This window comes from Bos grunniens, chromosome 13 (genome assembly GCF_055505025.1).
Source record: "Bos grunniens cultivar Pamir isolate PY7600 chromosome 13, Bosgru_T2T1.0, whole genome shotgun sequence".
In the NCBI taxonomy this organism is placed as follows: domain Eukaryota; kingdom Metazoa; phylum Chordata; class Mammalia; order Artiodactyla; family Bovidae; genus Bos; species Bos grunniens.
Genome location: NC_141177.1, coordinates 77,678,605 through 77,698,112, shown reverse-complemented (window position 1 = coordinate 77,698,112; position 19,508 = coordinate 77,678,605). Strand labels below are relative to the sequence as shown.

The following is a 19,508-nucleotide window of genomic DNA, read 5'->3' as shown; positions in this document are numbered from 1 at the left end:
TCAACTGTGGTAAGAGAAACAACTCTTTCTCAAAAGGAAGTAATGCAATAACATGAAATATTAGGTGAAAAGAGAAGTGTTACTGTCAGCACAAGTAAAAACTGTGTTTGATAGTGACTTTTCCCTCTCTCTACAAATCCATAGTTCTATTTACTACTGAATGAGAAGGTAGTTAAACCCGAAGTGAAGAAACATACTTCCAAATTTGGTAGTATTTTTTGCAATAGACCATGGATATGTTCACTTAGCCCTGCAGTGTGGTTTGTTGAAAAGAGTATTCATTGGTACAAATCTCAATCTGTCCACTCAGATTTTCTGACTTTCTGTTAAATTGTCTATAAAAATAGGATAGATAAATCTATAACACTTGGAAAATGATAAAGTACCTTACAGGGTTACTGGTAGAAAAAGAAAGAAAGTCATATTGCAGAAGAAACAAGGTCATTTTGTGGCTGTATTATTATTATTAGGGTTTCTCCACCCTCCTATAAGGCTTCCCTGGTGACTCAGCGATAAGGAATCTGACTGCCAATGCAGGAAATGTGGGTTCTTTCCCTGGGTCAGGAAGATCCCCTGGAAAAGGAAATGGCAACCCACTTCAGTTTCTGCGCTAGGAAATCCCATGGACAGAGGACCTGATGGGCCACAGTCATTGGGATTACAAAGAGTTGGTCGCAAGTTAGCAATTAAACAGCAACAATGACCCTCCTATACCCTACTCCAGAAAATGATTGTGTTCTTGTGGCCGAGGGTTCACTCTCACATCCACCTTTTGTGTCAGGAAGAAAAATATAGTTAGTAGACCATGTGACTCAGAGGATGAGATGGCTGGATGGCATCACCAGCTTGATGGACGTGAGTCTGAGTGAACTCCAGGAGTTGGTGATGGACAGGGAGGCCTGGCGTGCTGCGATTCATGGGGTCACAAAGAGTCGGACATGACTGAATGACTGAACTGACCTGAACTGAGACCATGTGATGAGCTAAATATGCAGATGGATAAAGATACATCCTATTGCAGCACTTCAGCTTTTGCAACAGCTAGTCCAGATTCATATTTTGATATAGTGACAATGCTGTGGGAGGCTTACCTGAGACTAGAGGACAATGACCTTTGGAAGGCATTCACTGCTCGTAAAGAAACCTCATAGTGCTCAAAGGAATGAGGCGAGGTGAGAAAACACCTGCACAGAGGCAGGAACCTTCATGGCTGCAGAGGAATAGGAGCTCTGTAACTAGAAGGCAGAACTTCTTCGCTGGACCAACCAGATCTAGTTTTTGTTTTTTTTTTTTTTAATTTTTATTTCATATCAAAGTATAGCTGATTAACAATGTTGTGCTAGTTTTGGACATACAGAAAAGTGATTTGGTTATGCATATGGCTAATGTTTTTCAAATTCTTTCCACATTTAGGTTTTTACAGAGTATTGAGCAGAGTTCCCTGTGCTATACAGTAGATCCCTGTTGGGGATCTATTTTTAATCTAGCAGTGTATACCTGTCAATCCCAAACTCCCTAACAATCCCTCCCCTATACCCTACCTCCACCCCCGGCAACCATAAGTTTGTCCTCTATGTCTGTGAGTCCATTTCTGTTTTGTAAATATGTTTATTTGTATCCTTTTTTAACGATTGAACATATAAACAATATCATATGTCATTCGTCTTTCTCTGTCTAACTTACTTCACTCAGTATGATAATCTCCAGCTCCATCTTTGTGGTGGCAAATGGCATTATTCTTACATTCTAAGCTTTCCAACCTCATTTTCCCCTCTCAGGAACAGGTAGATGACTGAGCCTGTGATTCAGATTTAAGTTAGCATTTATACCACCCACAAAACATAGCTCTACTTGGTTAAAAATTGCCCTACCTCTTCAACAGAGAAGTTTCAAGTGGCTAATTTATAGAAATTTCTATTGCATGTGGAGATTATTCCGTAGCAGAAAGTCCTCTCTCACCCCACAAAATTGGTTAGAATCCCCATGTCTTGCTTTCAGAGCTTTTATCTCAATAAAGAGCTAGCTTCCCATTTCTTCAGAGGTAGAAACTCTGGACCTCTGAGCCAGGAGCCAGAAGTTTGGGCAGGGCAGAGCATGTTCTCACCTCCCCTCGGGGTGTCTAGAGACACATCTTCATGAGACCTCAGTGACAGAAGCTGCAGACTTTTTCTTAACTCCTCCATGGCATGGCGATTTGTTGGCCTTCGTATACCATATTATAGGTCACTTTTTGAAATTTTTATTTTATATTGAAGTATAGTTGATTAACAATGTGTTAGGTTCAGATGTACAGCAAAGTGATTAAGTTATATATACACATGTATCTGTTCTTTTTCAAATTCCTTTCCCATTTAGGTTATTAGAGAATATAGAGCAGAGTTCCCTGTGCTGTACAGTAAATTCTTGTTGGTGATCTCTTTTAAATGTAGCAGTGTGATGTCCGAAGTGACTGCTGGTAGACCAGATGGAGCGGAGGTTGACCAAAGTCCAAAGTACTCAACTAATTGGGTCTAGTTTTCCTCACAGGTCAAATGCGTATTTGAACTCCATGATTTCCGTTGTTCTTTCTGCCCTGGTATCTTGAGCATCTTGAGCATCTTGTGGTTCCATGTCTGAAATCAATTTTATTTTAATTTTGTAGGCATACTATTTTGGTTCTTTTCTTTCTAAAATCAGCTGTTTTCTTAAACCAAAGTTTAACTTCTCCTCTAAACTAACTGCTAACTCTATTTTGTGTCAGATTGCTCATAAAACCTAGAACTATCATTCCATTCAGAGTCCAGACATATTACTGACAGATCTACTTCTTTCTTTTCTTTCTTTTTGTAAGATAAGTTTAGATGACTTCATTTCAGATAAGAAATTAAAAATTAGAAATAGAAGGACACAAGCAATGTTTGGGAATATAGAGTAACTGACAGATCAGTTTAAAAAAAAAGAGGTCTGAGAAAAATGTATGAAATCAAAACAGAAATAGTTTGAAAAAGATTTTCCTAGAATTACATAATCAAATTTTCTCTCAAATATATGTCCATTTCCATGTTAAATGTAAAAGGGTACAATTATCATAATCTATAGATTTAAATAATAGTAAAATCTATTTAAGGGCATTTCACTATTTGAGAGAAAATATATTTGATATGAGAATTTCAACTTACAAATGTCATCAGTAGAGTTGCCCAACCATCCTTCAAATTCACATGCACTAGTCCCCAGGACTTTTTCTTATAGACGATCACAGTTATCCCCAGATATGATGCCATTGTCACTAAAAACCAAAAAGTGAAATAACAGAAAAAAACTGTGTCATGGATCCAGCCAGCAGCCATCAAAAGATGCAGATTCTATCTTTTTCCATCCGATTGGACCCTCTCAGAAGATGAGAGGGCCAGATTGGTAGCATAAGAAGTCCTTCTGCAAAGCCTTTCCCCATCATCTTCCTTGTGCCTTTAGGATATAAGTTCCATTTCATAAGAGGAAGAAAGAAGTTAAAGAAAATGAGAGGGGGAGTAGGGAAGCTCACCACTCCCAATCTTCAGTGGCTCCTTACTGCCCCCAGGGTAATGTCTGAGTTTCTCATGAGCACATGTAAGGCTCCCATGTCCTGCACCCAGCAGATTCGGCAGCCTCACCCACACTGCAGTGAATGGTAGGGAACTCAGGCGACAGAGCCAGACCAGCAGAACCTTGGCTTTGACTCCAAGTGAAGTGGGAGCCATTATAAGCTTGAAGCAAAGAATGACAGGATCCATCATGTTTTATTCTTGCTCATTCTTCTCAAATATACCCTACATTTCCAGCAAAGAGACCAATTTACGCTGAGTGCCCTCTCTAAGCATACCTACCCATCGTAATCTCATCACACTGTCAGTGACCATCTCCAAAGCCTCTCCTGCATAAAGCCATCTTGATTCCTCTGGCAAAACATGATTCCGCCTCTGGATAAAATCTTACAAACACCCAAACTATTTGACTTTGCCCGAGGTTTGCATTTTCTACCTTGTTCTAGCTTAGGAGTTAGATGACAAAGTCAAATATGTCTTGCTCTGAGCCTCACCTGGATTGCAGGTCCCTCGGGCATGGATGACATTTGATACAGCGAAACAGTGCTGTTGCTTCAACTTTGAGAGAAGCCAAATGCCTCCAGAAGCTCTCCAACTCAGTGTCTATGCCCTTGGTCACCTGCCAGCAGTTATGCCAATAGATCCAACAATTCAAGTTCATCCACGTTTCTAAACACGTTATGAGTGGGACTATTCGTGGTCAAAAAAGTTAAGACCAAATAATCATCCAACTAGTTCTTTCCAACTAAACTGCTTTAGACATAAACACCTCTTGGTACATTTTCAATAAAATTCACTGGGATTCATTGTCTCCAGCATTCTTTTGGAGATTTGTGTTGTGCTATCATTTTTGATACCTTTATTTGCCACAGGTTTTCCTTCTCCCACTAAAACGGAAGCTCCTTGGAGGTGAAGAACTCACAGAGTTATTTGTGGACCCGGCCCATCCCCTTACCCAAAACCCTTGCTCAAAATATTTGCGGATGGAATATTTTCATGGCTCCTCCACATCTTTCAGTGTTTATTTGTAAATGAACTATAAAAAGGGAGAGACCAAAGTAAACTTCTGCCTCTCTTATAACAGGATTTTGTGCCACTGTATCAAAACTTTGAGAATTTTTATATACGGAACATTTATATGAGAATCAGAGACAACTGGAACCGGCCCATCTGCAGTGCCCCGGGAGCTGTGTTCGATGTGATGGAAAGGGTGACAGATGACTACAACTGGACATTTAGGTGAGGCAGCCATCTGGATGGGCTTGAAAGAAAATGCTTTCAAGGAAATTCTAGCATGGGTGCCAGATTACAGATCTGAAAGAAAAACAGCAATGAAACAGCTGGTCTTCCATCATTCAGCCCTTTGCAAGCCCTCATGGTGCCAGTGGGGAAGTCACAGTAATTAAGTTGCCAAGGGCAGCTTATTTGTATTGCAATTAAGAGAAATCTGTGGCAGAAGGTGCAGGATACACAGAACCAGCCAGGAAGAGTCTTTTTCAGCTTTATTGACAAATTGTACCCTTCTAGTTCCAGCTGAAGGAGCCCATGATGACCATGGCTGTTTCTCTTTTGAAAGTCCTTGCTGCAATTTAAACCAAGGTGTCATGAAAGCAAGCACCCAAGAAAAATCAGAGCTGAGTAATACTCTATGGCCCAGCTACCTTTTCCCAATGCTCTGCCCAGATTCATGATGGAGTTACTCTCCTCCAAGGGCAAATCATTTTGTGGTGACAACAAGGCTGATCAAAAGGAAAATAGAAAAGATGTGATTTAGGCCAAGCCTAAGATCTCTTTCTGGTAGTATTTTATGGTACCCTAGGATGATATTGAATGAAAAAGTCCTTTGTGTTCACCTGACCTCTCTGCAGGTTTACTGGAAGAATCATCAAAGATGTCATCAATATGGGGTCCTATAACTTCCTTGGCTTGGCAGCCAAGTACGATGAATCCATGAGAACAGTAAAGGAGGTTATAGAGACATATGGCCTAGGCGTGGGCAGCACCAGACAGGAAATGGGTATGTACGTTCACTATTTTGAAATTTTTTTCAGTTAGACCTGATTCCTGTGGCTACTTCTCAAATCTAGATCATATCTAGATTGTGTGCCACAAAAAGCTATTTTAAAATACAAAAAGAAAAAGGTATATTATGGCCTCTTTGAAAATTTCAAACATTATGCTCATACTAGGCAGTTTATTAAGATTTTAATTCTCCAAAACAAATAAAAATGATTCTCTCCTCACCATGTGATCTGAAAAAAGCAGCTATCATACCTCTTCTATCTGGCCCTTTTCTGAGTCATTTTCTCCACTTTTATTAAGCAGCTTTGCTATTTTTCAATCACAGGCTTCCCTGTCCTTCACTGTCTCCCAGAGTTTGCTCAAACTCATGTCCATTGAGTCAATGATGCCAGCTTTATTAAACAGGTTTATTGAGGTTTAATTATGCCTTGAGATATAATAGGAAATAGCAAGCCTTGCTAACACTCTTGCCTGGAAAATGCCACGGACACAGGAGCCTGGTAGGCTACAGTCCATGGGATCGCAAAGAATTGTACACAACTGAGCAACTTCATTTCTCATTGAGGTATGATTACTATTAAAAGGAAAACATTGTACTTATTTAATATGTATAATTTAATGAGTTTGGACATATGCATATTCCTGTGAAACTGTCACCACAATCAAGGTAATAAATATATCTATTACCTAAGAAAGTGTCATATCACCCTCCTTTTTGTGGTAGGAACACTTAGCATGAGATTAACTCTTTTTTTTTCTATTTTTCCCCTAAATAAAATTTTATTTTTACTTATTGAAGTATAGTTGACTTATAACATTATGTTAGTTTCAGGTGTACACCTAGCAATTTTATATTTTGAGGTCTACTCTTTTAACAAGTGTTTCTAGAGCACAGTACAGGATTGTTCTAGGCATTGTGTGGTAGGGAAGATTTCTAGAACTTACTCATCCTGCATCTCAGAAGTGTCATACCCATTAAACAACAACTTCTCATTTGGATTTAGCTCTTTCTCCTACTTTTTTTGGTGATACCCACCACTTTTGTACTTGACTATTGCCTATTTCTGCTCCTCCTGTGAAGGGAGGAATGGGTCTCCTTGACTGTTGTGTTGAATGAATGGATGGATGAATGATGAATGAATGGGAAAGGTAGAGCCAACAATCTTTTTATTTCTTTTTTAGCTGAAACAATTTTCTCTTAAAAGAGTAAAATCTGAGAAGGAAACTTCTGCTCCCCACACTTCTGGGAGAATGAGGGAGCAGCTTGTTCCTGTAGCTTGGCTTCACTGTTCCTGGCCCAGTGTCTTCTCCTATATGATCTCATTTATGCCTCTCCAAAACCTGTGCTGTAGAGGCAGTACAAGTGGTGTTATTTGCATCTTCCAGAGGAGGAAACTGAGGACCACATAACTCAGTGATGTGCCCACAGTGGCAGCTGCGGTAACTCCTAGTCTCACTCAGCTTTTCTACTAAACAGTTTTCCATCTGGGATAATAAACACAGGGCTCACCAGATCAGCCTCAGGCCTAAGAATCAGATGCAAATCTACCAAAAGTGGATTCACCATTCATGAAACATGCCACTCCTAGAGAACCAGTTGGCAGAAGGGCTTTAAAAGCCAGCAATTAAAAAGACCGGTGCAATAAATCAATATCACAGTAATCCAAGTCTATGCCCCAACCAGTAATGCTGAAGAAGCTGAAGTTGAACGGTTCTATGATGACCTATAAGACCTTCTAGAACTAATAGCAAAAAAAAAGATGTCCTTTTCATCATAGAGGACTGGAATGCAAAAGTAGGACGTCAAGAGATACCTGGAGTAACAGGCAAATTTGGCATTGGAGTACAAAACAAAGCAGGGCAAAGGCTAATAGAGTTTTCCCAAGAGAATGCACTGGTCATAGAAAACACCCTGTTCCAACAACACAAGAGAAGACTCTACACATGGACATCAACAGATGGTCAATACCAAAATCAGATTGATTATATTCTTCGAAGCCAAAGATGGAGAAGCTCTACACAGTTAGCAAAAACAACACCAGGAGCTAACTGTGGCTCAGATCATAAACTCCTTATTGCCAAATTCAGACTCAAATTGAAGAAAGTAGGGAAAACCACTAGACCATTCAGGTATGATCTAAATCAAATTCCTTATGATTATACAGTGGAAGTGAGAAACAAATTTAAGGGGCTATATCTGATAGAGTGCCTGATGAACTATGGACGGAGGTTCATGACATTATACAGGAGACAGGGATCAAGACCATCCCCAAGAAAAAGAAATGCAAAAAGGCAAAATGGCTATCTGAGGAGGGCTTACAAATACCTGAGAAAAGAAAAGATGGGAAAAGGCAAAGGAGAAAGGGAAAGATATACCCATTTGAATGCAGAGTTCCAAAGAATAGCAAGGAGAGATAAGAAAGCCTTCCTCAGCAATCAGTGCAAAGAAATAGAGGAAAACAATAAAATGGGAAAGACTAGAGATATCTTCAAGAAAATTAGAGATACTAAGGGAACATTTCAGGCAAAGATGGGCTCAATAAAGGACAGAAATGGTATGTTCCTAACAGAAGCAGAAGATATTAAGAAGAGGTGGCAAGAATACACAGAAGAACTATACAAAAAAGATCTTCACAACCCAGACAACCACAAATGGTGTGATCACTCACCTAGAGCCAGACATCCTGGAATGCAAAGTCAAGTGGGCCTTAGGAAGCGTCACTATGAACAAAGCTAGTGGAGGTGATGGAATTCCAATTGAGCTATTTTAAATCCTAAAAGATGATTCTGTGAAAGTGCTGCACTCACTATGCCAGCAAATTTGGAAAACTTAGCAGTGGCCACAGGACTGGAAAAGGTCTGTTTTCACTACAATCCCAAAGAAAGGCACTGCCAAAGAATGTTCAGATTATTGCACAATTGCACTCATCTCACAGGCTAGCAAAGTAATGCTCATAATTCTCCAAGCTAGGCTTCAACAGTAAGTGTACCATGAATTTCCAGATGTTCAAGCTGGATTTAGAAAAGGCAGAGGAACCAGAGATCAAATTGCCAATGTCCATTGGATCATCGAAAAAGGAAGAGAGTTCCAGAAAAACATCTGCTTCTGCTTTATTGACTACACCAAAGTCTTTGTGTGGATCACAATAAACTGTGGAAAATTCTTAGAGATGGGGATAGCAGACCACCTGACCTGCCTCCTGAGAAATCTGTATGCAGGTTAAGAAGCAACAGTTAGAACGGAACATGGAATAACAGACTGGTTCCAAATAGGAAAAGGAGTACGTCAAGGCTGTATATTGGCACCCTGCTTATTTAACTTATATGCAGAGTGCATCATGCGTAATGCCAGACTGGATGAAGCACAAGATGGAATCAAGATTGCCGGGGAAAATATCAATAACCTCAGAGACGCAGATGACACCACCCTTATGGCAGAAAGCAAAGAACTAAAGAGCTTCTTGATGAAAGTGAAAGAGGAAAGTGAAAAAGTTGGCTTAAAACTCAACATTCAGAAAACTAAGATTATGGCATCTGGTTCCATAAAGTCATGGCAAATAAATGGAGAAACAGTGGAAACAGTGAGAGACTTTATTTTCTTTGACTCCAAAATCACTGAAGATGTTGACTGCAGCCATGAAATTAAAAGATGCTTGCTCCTTGGAAGAAAAGCTATGACCAACCTAGACAGTATATTAAAAAACAGAGACATTACTTTGCTAACAAAGGTCCATCTAGTCAAAGCTTTGGTTATGTATGGATGTGATAGTTGGACTATAAAGAAAACTGAGCACCGAAGAACTGATGCTTTTGAACTGTGGTGTTGGAGAAGACTCTTGAGAGTCCCTTGGACTGCAAGGAGATCCAACCAGTCCATCCTAAAGGAAATCAGTCCTGAATATTCGTTAGAAGGACTGATGCTGAAGCTGAAACTTCAATACTTTGACCACCTGATGTGAAGAACTGACTCATTGGAAAAGACTCTGATGCTGGGAAAGATTGAAGGTGAGAGGATAAGATGATGACAGAGGATGAGATGGTTGGATGGCATCACCAACTCGATGGACATGAGTTTGAGAAAGCTCCAGGAGTTGGTGATGGACAGGGAGGCCTGGTGTGCTGCAGTCTGTGGGATCACAAAAAGTCAGACACAACTGAGTGACTGAACTGAACTGTGCAATAAATTGCCATTCAAATTGAACACATTTTTATCCACATACTCAGTACTTAACTAGAACTCCAGAGTCTATAAGTGGTTTTCCAGATTTCTTGGGAAAGACATGGTATCTTTTTTTTTTTTTAATATTTATTTACTTGGCTACATCAGGTCTTAGCTGCAGCATGCAGGATCTTCGTCATGTTGCATGGGATCTTTTGTTGTGACATACAGACCCTTGTTGTGGTGTGCGGGCTCAGTAGTTGAGGGTCATGGGCTGAGTTGTTCCGTGGTATGTGGGATCTTAGTTCCCCAACCAGGGATCAAACCAATAACCCTTGAACTGCAAGATAGATTTTTAACCATCGGACCACCAGGGAAGTCCCAACACTGTATCTTTATTTTGAGGCATGATGGCTGGAGAAATAAGCAGGGAGAGGAAGAAAAGTTCTCCTCCTTCAGAAGAGCTGAGTCTCCCACAAGCCTGGAAGGACACCTTGTCAAAAGAGACACGGAGTCAGAGACAGTCACAGCCACCAGAACCTTAAGGAGACAGCCTGGCACAGGCTTCCAGTGAAGACAGATCCAGAATAAGGGTCCCTGATTCTGCAGATTCAACAAACCCAGAGAAACCAGACAGAGATGAGGAACCGTGTCTGCACTGCCTACAGCCGACATGCTTTCCCCACCTGCTCATCCTTCTGAATTGCTGAGCTTTTAATGTTCACTTGCTTCCTCGAGCTCTCCAGCTCAAGCTCTCAGAAGAAAATTTTAACAACTTCCAAGTAAACAGAGAGAGAGCAAAACAAAAGCCACCAGCAGTAATTTTAGCAAATAGAAGAACTGAAAACAAGAATGTAAGCAGTCAAAAACTATATGACTAAACAGGGTACATTTGAAATTGTTTTGCAAGATTAATAGTAACCTGAACATAGCAGGTAGGAATTGGTAATATAGTTTTGAATGCCATTTATTTTAAGAAATACAAGTTACTTTTGAAAATGTCTACTACATAGAAAATGTTAGCAGGGCCGATAGACTAACAATACTTTGGAAATATAGAGACTTAATTTTTACTAACTGAAATAGCTTCTTGAGGAACTCGAAATAAAAGTTTAGGGACATTTAGATTGAAGACAAAAAGAGAAGAGGACGGCAGAGGATGAGATGGTTAGACAGCATCACCAACTCAATGAACATGAACTTGAGCAAACTTTGGGAGATAGTGAAGGACGGGGAAGCCTGGCGTGCCACAGTCCATGGGGTCGCAAAGAGTCGGACACAACTTAGTGATTGAGCAACAGCAATCACTTAAAATACTTCCTAGAACTTTTAAAAACAGTTGCCAACATTCAAAGGGGGAAAGAACACAGAAATCATATTACAAAATAGAAAAATTCAACAAAAAAGAAATCAAGAAGAAATGTTTAAAATGTAGTAAAAGGATAAAACATCATAAATATTATGTTGACCAAAAATATACATTTAGAACACATTTGCTTACTGAAAGCAAAAGACTGAGCCAAAAACTAAATTCAATTATGGGCTGTAATCAAAATACAACTAAATGAAAGTTATTCTAAAAGGTGAAAAAATAGGAAGATGGGTCCCAACCAGACACCTGATTCCACCTCCCTGGTACAAACAACACTAAAAAAACACCCTCCGTGCCCAGGAGAGAGGTTGGGACAGTGGAAGGAGCACTAAAAAGTGCCCAAGAGTAGGGTGTTTGCCAAATCTGCACCTAAAATTTTAAAACCAGGCCCAAAATAGAGCTGGAAATGACACATTTCCAGACAGATACGTACAGAATTGCAAGTGGTATTTTAAGATGTGAAGTGCTGTGCTGCTGCTTATTTTTCTGAACAACTAAAAGAGAGCAGAACTTGGAGCTCAGGGAGGTTTGGACCCTCTCGTGGGTGGATTTAACATTTCACAGGCTGAGGGGAGTGGATGACTGTGATGTTTAAAATGTCATAAACATGAGACAGAGTGAAATGGCAACTTTGAATCGTCATTCAAGCGTTTAAAATCTCTGACCCGTTTTCAATTCGTATCTTCTATACCAGTGTTGGTTTTTGTTAGAATGCTCCCTGATCTGGGCTGTCTCCTCGCAACTGTGTGCCTTATGCAATGTTTTTGGTCACTACAGACTAGCCTTTTTTTTCAATAATATTTTTAATCTGTTGTGAAAGATTAGACATTTTTGACTTTAGGTGTGTGATATTACGCTCTGAATTAGGGATGTCTGGAATGAACAGTCTATTAAGTGTTGAGACTGATACTCTTTTTAAAGTGGCTTGCCTTCAAATTTTTAGCTGGAAAGTCTATAGATTAACTGTCTTTGCTGAAAAGTAGCTGGAATAACTACTGAAATCTATTTAGAAATGGATTCAAAAACTACACAGTTATTTAGATTTTTAGCACTAGGATTGAGAATTGTGTAAAAACTGTTCATAATGTCTGAGTAGTAGCATCAAACAATCAGTAATATCTTCAGGAAGTCCTTGGAGGCCTAGTGGTTAGGATTCGATGCCTTCATTGATGGGCCCAGGTTCGATAACTGGTCAGGGAAATAAGATCCTACAAGCTTCACAGCATGGCCTAAAAAAATAAATAAATAAAAATGAAATGGAAAAAACCCATCAGTATTATCTTTATTATGCAAGATATTTCTGTATGTGGAAGATGTTTGTTTGAATATATTGATTTAACAATGGCAGACACTGATGCAGTCACCCTAAGGCAAGGTATGTGCAGAATTGCTTGTTCTTACGTCACAGGAATTAAGCTTCAAGAAAAGAATAAACTGAAACCTGAAAAATAAATAAATAAATGACCGAAGGTGTGGGACAAATGCAAACAGAAAGGAAAGCAGTTAAGGAAAGTTAAGATTAATGCATGAATTATTAAACATAAGAAGAGATTCATCTTATAAAAATTATGTAGAGAGCCTTCTTCATAATGAAGATCAGTGCAGTGCCCAGAGAGTGTGCATTAAGTAACACAGCAGAGGCATAGATGATTCCTAATTTTTCTATAGAAACTGAAAATTAGTAGGATAATGAATTATCCTAGGAGGTTTCAAAAATCATGTGGGTCAACTTAATGTGCCTGATTAAAAACAAAAGCAACAAAAATAAAAAATGAAATAGCGATAGGAGACTAAAGTAACTTCCACTCTTTGAAAAATGAAGGCAAAAAAAAAAAATAAAGACAAAGAAGACATTGATGGTATAGTTATTGAGTTTAGTTTAATAATTATGTATTTAATGCTGAACTTAAAACGACCAACACAACATTGTAAAGTAGTTTTCCTCCAATTAAAAAATAAACTTAATAAAAAAAGAGAACAAAACATAAATTTTTAGGAAAACTGTTTTGAAAAAAGGAAATAGGAAAAGTTGTTAAAGGCTTTTTTTTAATGATGTTACATACCGTAAAAATAAAATTCATGTTTCCTGAAAAAAAAAAAAAAAAAAACTATTACCAGTAGATGTAATCTTTTTAAATACTAACTTAATTTTCATACAAATTTACTATATTTTATGCACAAAGCAAACCTCATTAAATTCCAAAAAATGAAATCTACATAGGTCACATTCTTGGGCCACAGTGAAATAAAACTAAAAATTAATACCAAAATTAGAAATGAAACCTTTTTAAAAATCACTTGGAAGTTTTAAAGCCCTGTCCTAAGTAACTCTTGGATCAACATGGAAATGAAGTCACAATGAAATCATATTTAGAAACTAACAATTATGAAAACATCATAGGATCCAACTAGTTGTGTACTCAGAGGAAAATATGTATTCTTACATTACTAAAGTAGTAAAACTGAAGCTAGTAAACTAACCAATCAAAGGAACAAGGGATAAGAGGAAAGCAAAAGTACCGAATTGTAAACAGAAAGATAAATTAGAGAAGAGTAATTTCTGTTGTGCTGAGGCACCTATATTTTATAATGACTATATAAGTCACTAGAGGTGATTCTGATGACCACTCAGAGTCACCCACCACTAAGCCAGCATAACCCTGATCCCAAAATTTGGCAAACAAACATTTCATAAAAGGAAAATTATAAGGCAATATTATTTGAGAAAAAAATATATAAGAAATTGGCATTGCATGTTCAAGAGCACAGTCAAATAACAGAATACCATGAGCAAGTAGTTCTATTCAGGACTGTAAGGATAGTTAACTCAGTAAGACACTTTGTAACCTTGAAAGACCCAAGAAGAAAACACATGAATATTTTGATAGATGTCACTAAAGCAGTTATAAAATTTAGTATCCATTCCTTATAAAACTTTTAATAGGATGAAGAGAAGAGATTCTTGAATGGAATAAAAAAATATCTACTTCAAACAATAAGACTACACTTTGTGATGAAACTTCTGGTTACTAGAAGCTTTCACTTTGAAGTCAGAGAAAAGATGAAGATGTGTTTTTACCACCATTTTAGTAACCTTTGGAAGTACTAGGTAGCATAATTATTCATTAATTTTTTATCCTTTATGTCAATAAATAGCCACTGAATAAGTACCATGTGACAAAATAAGAAATATATGTGCAATTAAAGAAGAGGTGAACAGATGATCTGGTCGCTTCTTTCTCTAGTTTTTAAGCCTTGATTTTTGAGGACTAAAGCGACCCTCTGAAGGGGCTGTTCTCGAGACTATTATAGAGATGAGGGGTGGTGGAGCAGGAGGGACAGGGTCCGAGTCTACTTTCCACCATTTTACATAGTAAACTAACAAACATTTATTAGAAACAACAAATATTTAATGAAGAATTCAATAAAGACCTAAATTCAAAAAAGACAATTTTAAAAATTCAGTAAGTCCATGATCCACAATCAATAAGAGGACATACTGGGGAAAATAATATTATTAATAAACATGAGGAAAAATAGCACAGACCTAGGGGATAAGCTTATGTTGAAAATGTTTAGAACTTATTTGAAGAAAACTATAAGATTTTTATAAAAGACCTAAAAGAATACTTGAAACAAACAGAAAGATATGAGTATCTTAGAAGGGAACATCTCATTCTTAAAATTTGATCCTCTCTTCCCTAATTGAAAGGGTAAATTAAACACAATCCCATGACATAAATAAAAAGAGTGGGCAGTGTGGGTCTAAACTGAAGCTTTAGAGACAGGCACAGTTCAGTCCACCCATTTGTATAAGAAAAAGAACAGTATTTCAAACCAGCTGGAAAAGGATCAATTATGTCATGATTAATTTTGTGATAACTGGCTGATCATATAAAGAAATCATCCAGATTCCTGCCTCACACATAGTATCTTAGTAAGCTGCACTTCGCTAAACTGCTAATGTGTTTACAATTGTAGGTAAAAACAAAAAGTCACCAGAAATAACTGTATAAATAAAACTGAGACTGAGTGAATGACTAAATGGATGAAAGGATGAACAACTGAACAGAATAAAGCTACTCAGACAATTCAAGTACAAAAGGCATTAGTTTTGTGTCCCTTGGTAAGGACCCTGCTGGAAATGTCAGACTGCAGCGCCCTTGATGTGAGCAATGCTTGTGTCTTAGTCCATGGGCTGATGTAACAAAATACCACGCACGGAGTAACTCATAAACAATGAGTGTGCTCCTTGCAGTTCTGGAAGCTGAAAGTCTGAGATCAGGGAACCAGCGTGGCGGGTGGGGCCCTCTTCTGAGCTGCCGACACCTCCTTGTGTGTTTCCTCATGTGGTGGAAGGGGTGAGGCTGGCTTTTTGGGGCCTCTTTTGTAAGGGCACAAATTCTATTTATGAGGGCTCCATTCTCGAAACCCCACCAAACCTCACCTCCAGATACCAACACTCAGGACATTAGGTTTTCACCGTATGGATTTTAGGGGAACACAAGCATTCAGACTCCAGCCGCCACTTCACTAGCTTGTCACTTATCAACCCTCAGCCCTGCAACCCATAATGACCTCCGGTCTTTCCAATTGTACTCACCTCACCTGGCAGAATCCGCTTATGTGGCAGGGATCCATTCTAAATGATCTCCATGCAACACAAGCTGCTCAGGTCCATAGAACACAGGGACTCTTCTTGTTCGGAGAGACAAGTTGCTCCCAAGCCACCACTAGCCACAGCTATCCTTTGGATTTCACAAACCTGATTCAGACAATGGTCCACCATGTGCCTGTGCTTCAGGGAATCAGAAATAGCTTTCCCAGAAACATAAGGCAAAAGATACAACAAAATGAAACATTTAAACTTCTGTACCAAAAAAAAAAAAGAAGAAACAGTGTCAACTAAGAGTCAAAGAACAAAATTAGAATTATTCACCTATATGTAATAAGACATTCATATTCTTAATGTGTAAAGTGAAAGTGATAGTCACTCAGTCGTCTCTGACTCTTTGCAACCCCATGGACTGTAGCCCAGCAGGCTACTCTGTCTGTGGAATTCTCCAGAATACTGGAGTGGGTTGCCATGCCCTTCTCCAGGGGATCTTCCTGACCCAGGGATCGAACCTGCGTCTAGCTCCTCCCGCATTGCAGGCAGTTTCTTTACAGTCTGAGCCACCAGGGAAGTCCAGGGATGTGTAAAGACTCTTACAAATCAAAAGAAAGAGAACATCCCAGTTTAAGAAGTGGGCCAAGATTTTGACAAATTTCAAAGCAGACCAAACTTCAGAATTAGGACAGTGTGATGTTCCTCATCCCACTTTTTCATTATCACCTCCTCTATGATACTTTAACAGCCCAGAGACACTAAGTATTTGTCTACATGGTACGCAGATATCTCTGCTTTACCTAAAAGTAGAGTAAGGTACGCTCCCTCCAAAAACCAATTTTCAACCGTTTGGGAGCAATATCCCTGTTTAGAATGCATATGTTACCTTTCAGGGAGGAGGATGGTGATCAAGGAGGGACTTCCTGGAAGCTGTTCATATTGTTTGCTTGTTTGTTTATCTTGATGCAGTTATGTGAGTTCTGTTTATGAAATTTCATAGAGCTCCATATGGACAATTTGTTTCCTTTTCTCTATGTATGGCTAGTTTAAATGAAAATTTAATTTTTAAAAGTAGATTCAGTACATAACTGGACAATTAAGAAAAATAAATATAAATGGTCAATGAGCCTGTGAAAAATACTCTGCACTTAAAGAAAAAGTGATGAAGATGCAGAGTTACCATCTTTTACTTCATTGGCAAAAGACAAAAAATAAGATCCCATAGTTTCAAAAGAGTAAAGAAAAGGGTACCCTTATATACTATATTGTTGATAGAATAAATTGCAGGACAATTTGAAAATGTATCAACAATAAGCTATTTAACTCAGCAGTTCCATTTTGAGACAGTTTGCTTTGAAAAATTTGAAGGTGTTCAATGAGGTATGATTGAGAATAATCATTGAATTATATTTAATAATAGAAAAAAATGAAATAAGTGAATTTCCAGCCATAGGAAATTGATTAGATATACTTGGTAGATCTGTTTAACATAATATTAATTAGCCATGCAGAGTTATAATGTAGTTGCTCAGCAGAACGATTGAGAAGAAAGTCTCTGGGATGAGGTTGCTGGGATTCAAATACTAGTCCTTCATTTGATTGGACCAGGGCCTGAGACGGAGAAGGCAATGGCAACCCACTCCAGTACTCTTGCCTGGAAAATCCCGTGGACGCAGGAGCCTGGTAGGCTGCAGTCTATGGGGTCGCACAGAGTCGGACACAACTGAAGCAACTTAGCAGCAGCAGCAGCAGAAATGGTTGCACAGTTACAAGAGACCTTGAGACCTTAAGGTGGCAGCTGGCAACTGCTAACAGGTATTGTTTTGAGAATGGCAGGTGCTGTCCTTGAGTTTGTTAGAGTTGAGAAAAGTCAGGTTCTCAGTGATACAGGAACATGTCTGAAACTGCGTCCACAACGGCCACCTTGCTCCATTTCGGATGCCTGAAACACAGTTACTCTATTTTGGTTTTTAAATGCATTCTTTTCTTTAATGGTTAAATTAGAACCATTTGACAGGCCACAGACAAGTTACTCTAGTTAGCATGTGTGCTGTGCTTACTTCCTCAGTCGTGTCCGACTCTGCGACCCCATGGACTGTAGCCCTCCAGGCGCTTCTGTCCGTGGAGATTCTCCAGGAAAGAATATTGGAATAGGTTGCCTTGCCCTTCTCCAGGGAATCTTCCCAACCCAGGGATCAAACCCAGTTTGCAATGCAAACTGCATTGCAGCCAGATTCTTTACCATCTGAATCACCAGGGGAGCCTCCAAAGTGCAACTTGCTGAAACCCGGGATTGAACCAAGGACCTTTAGATCTTCAGCCTAACACTCTCCTAACTGAGCTATTTTGGCAACTTAGCATAAAGACTTGACATTTGTGTCTCTATTCACAATTACTTTAACTAGTTAGCATAAAGTTTTTTAAATCATGTGTAGGCCAGGATGATTTCCCCATACATCAATATGTGAACATTTTTTCCATCAATTTCTCCCTTCTTCTCTACTTTTGGTCAGCAAAGAGATGTAGCTTCTTGGTCTTTCTTTCCCTGTGTACTGGATGGTTAAAAGGGGATGTGTTGTCATGTACCCCAATATTCACAGCAGCACTGGTTACAATAGCCAGGACATGGAAGCAATCTAAATGTCCAACAACATATGAATAGACAAAAAGATGTAGCACATGAATATGATGGAATATTGCTCAGCCACCAAAAGGAACAAACTGGATCATTTGTAGTGACGTGGATGGACCTAGAGTGTGTCATACAGAGCGAAGTAAGTTGGAAAGAGAAAAATAAATATCATATATGAATGCATATATGTGGAATCTAGAAAATGGTACAGATGAACCTATTTGCAAGGCAGGAATAGACACAGATGTCAAAAACAGACATGTGGACACAGATGGGGAAAGGAAGGGTGGGACCAATTGGGAGAGTACTGGCATATATAGACTGCTGTATGTGAAATAGACAGCTGGTGGGAAGCTACTGTAAAGCGCAGGGAGCTCAACGCTGTGATGACCTAGAGGGGTGGAGTGGCGGGGGCAGAAGGAAGGTTCAAGAGGGAGAGTGTATGTGTGTGCATATAGCTGATCCACTTCATTGCACCGCAGAAACTAACACAACATTGTAAAGCAATTGTAGTCTAATAAAAAAATAAATTTTTTTTAATTAAAAAGATTTCAAAAAGTGGATGTGTAGTAATAGCATATTATCTGAATCCACGTGCTCTGTAAGTCCTCTGGGCTGCCATCTGCCTCCCTACAAAAAGTGTGCTGGGACTTCGCTGGCAATTTAGTGGCTAAGATTCCATGCTTCCAATGCCAGGGAGGTGGCTTCCATCCCTGGTCAGAGAACTGAGATCCCACATGCCATGTGGCATGGCCAAATTTTTTTTCAATTAAAAAGTTAGCTGATATAGATAAGTACTTGGGAAGATGAATCCCCTAGATTTAAGAGCAATTGTCCAGATTTCTGAATTCGCTGCACATCAGGGTATATCAAGCTATAGTCTCCTTTACTTCATTTAGACTAACAATCCTGTTAAATCCAAATATACTAAGGATACGGGTTAACTTTGATTGACATTGGTACTTGTGTATATCGTTTAACCACTGATAATGTCAAACAATAATCAGTCTCAAAGCTGCCAAGAACAAAGAACTTTGTTTGGGATCTTAAGAATTGTAGTTCAGGAAACAGATTTGAAAGAGTCTTCTGAAGGGAAAGCAACATCTCTCAAGAGTCACACACACTGAATCTGAACCTTGGCTCTAGACTTA

General features: G+C 38.9%; 1 protein-coding gene and 1 non-coding gene across 4 annotated transcripts in view; one reads left to right on the top strand and one right to left on the bottom strand.

Annotated features, from left to right (window-relative positions):
- SPTLC3 (serine palmitoyltransferase long chain base subunit 3) overlaps positions 1-19,508 on the top strand; it is a 156,746-nt gene that overhangs the window by 56,816 nt on the left and 80,422 nt on the right. For all 3 annotated transcript variants that reach the window (XM_086335035.1, XM_086335036.1, XM_086335037.1), the window contains exons 3-4: positions 4,648-4,802; positions 5,432-5,580. In XM_086335035.1, the coding sequence (XP_086191161.1) occupies positions 4,648-4,802; positions 5,432-5,580 (304 nt within the window). The remainder of the gene's footprint in view (positions 1-4,647; positions 4,803-5,431; positions 5,581-19,508) is intronic.
- TRNAF-GAA (transfer RNA phenylalanine (anticodon GAA)) lies at positions 18,004-18,076 on the bottom strand. The gene has a single exon. It is a non-coding gene; the product is annotated as a tRNA-Phe (tRNA).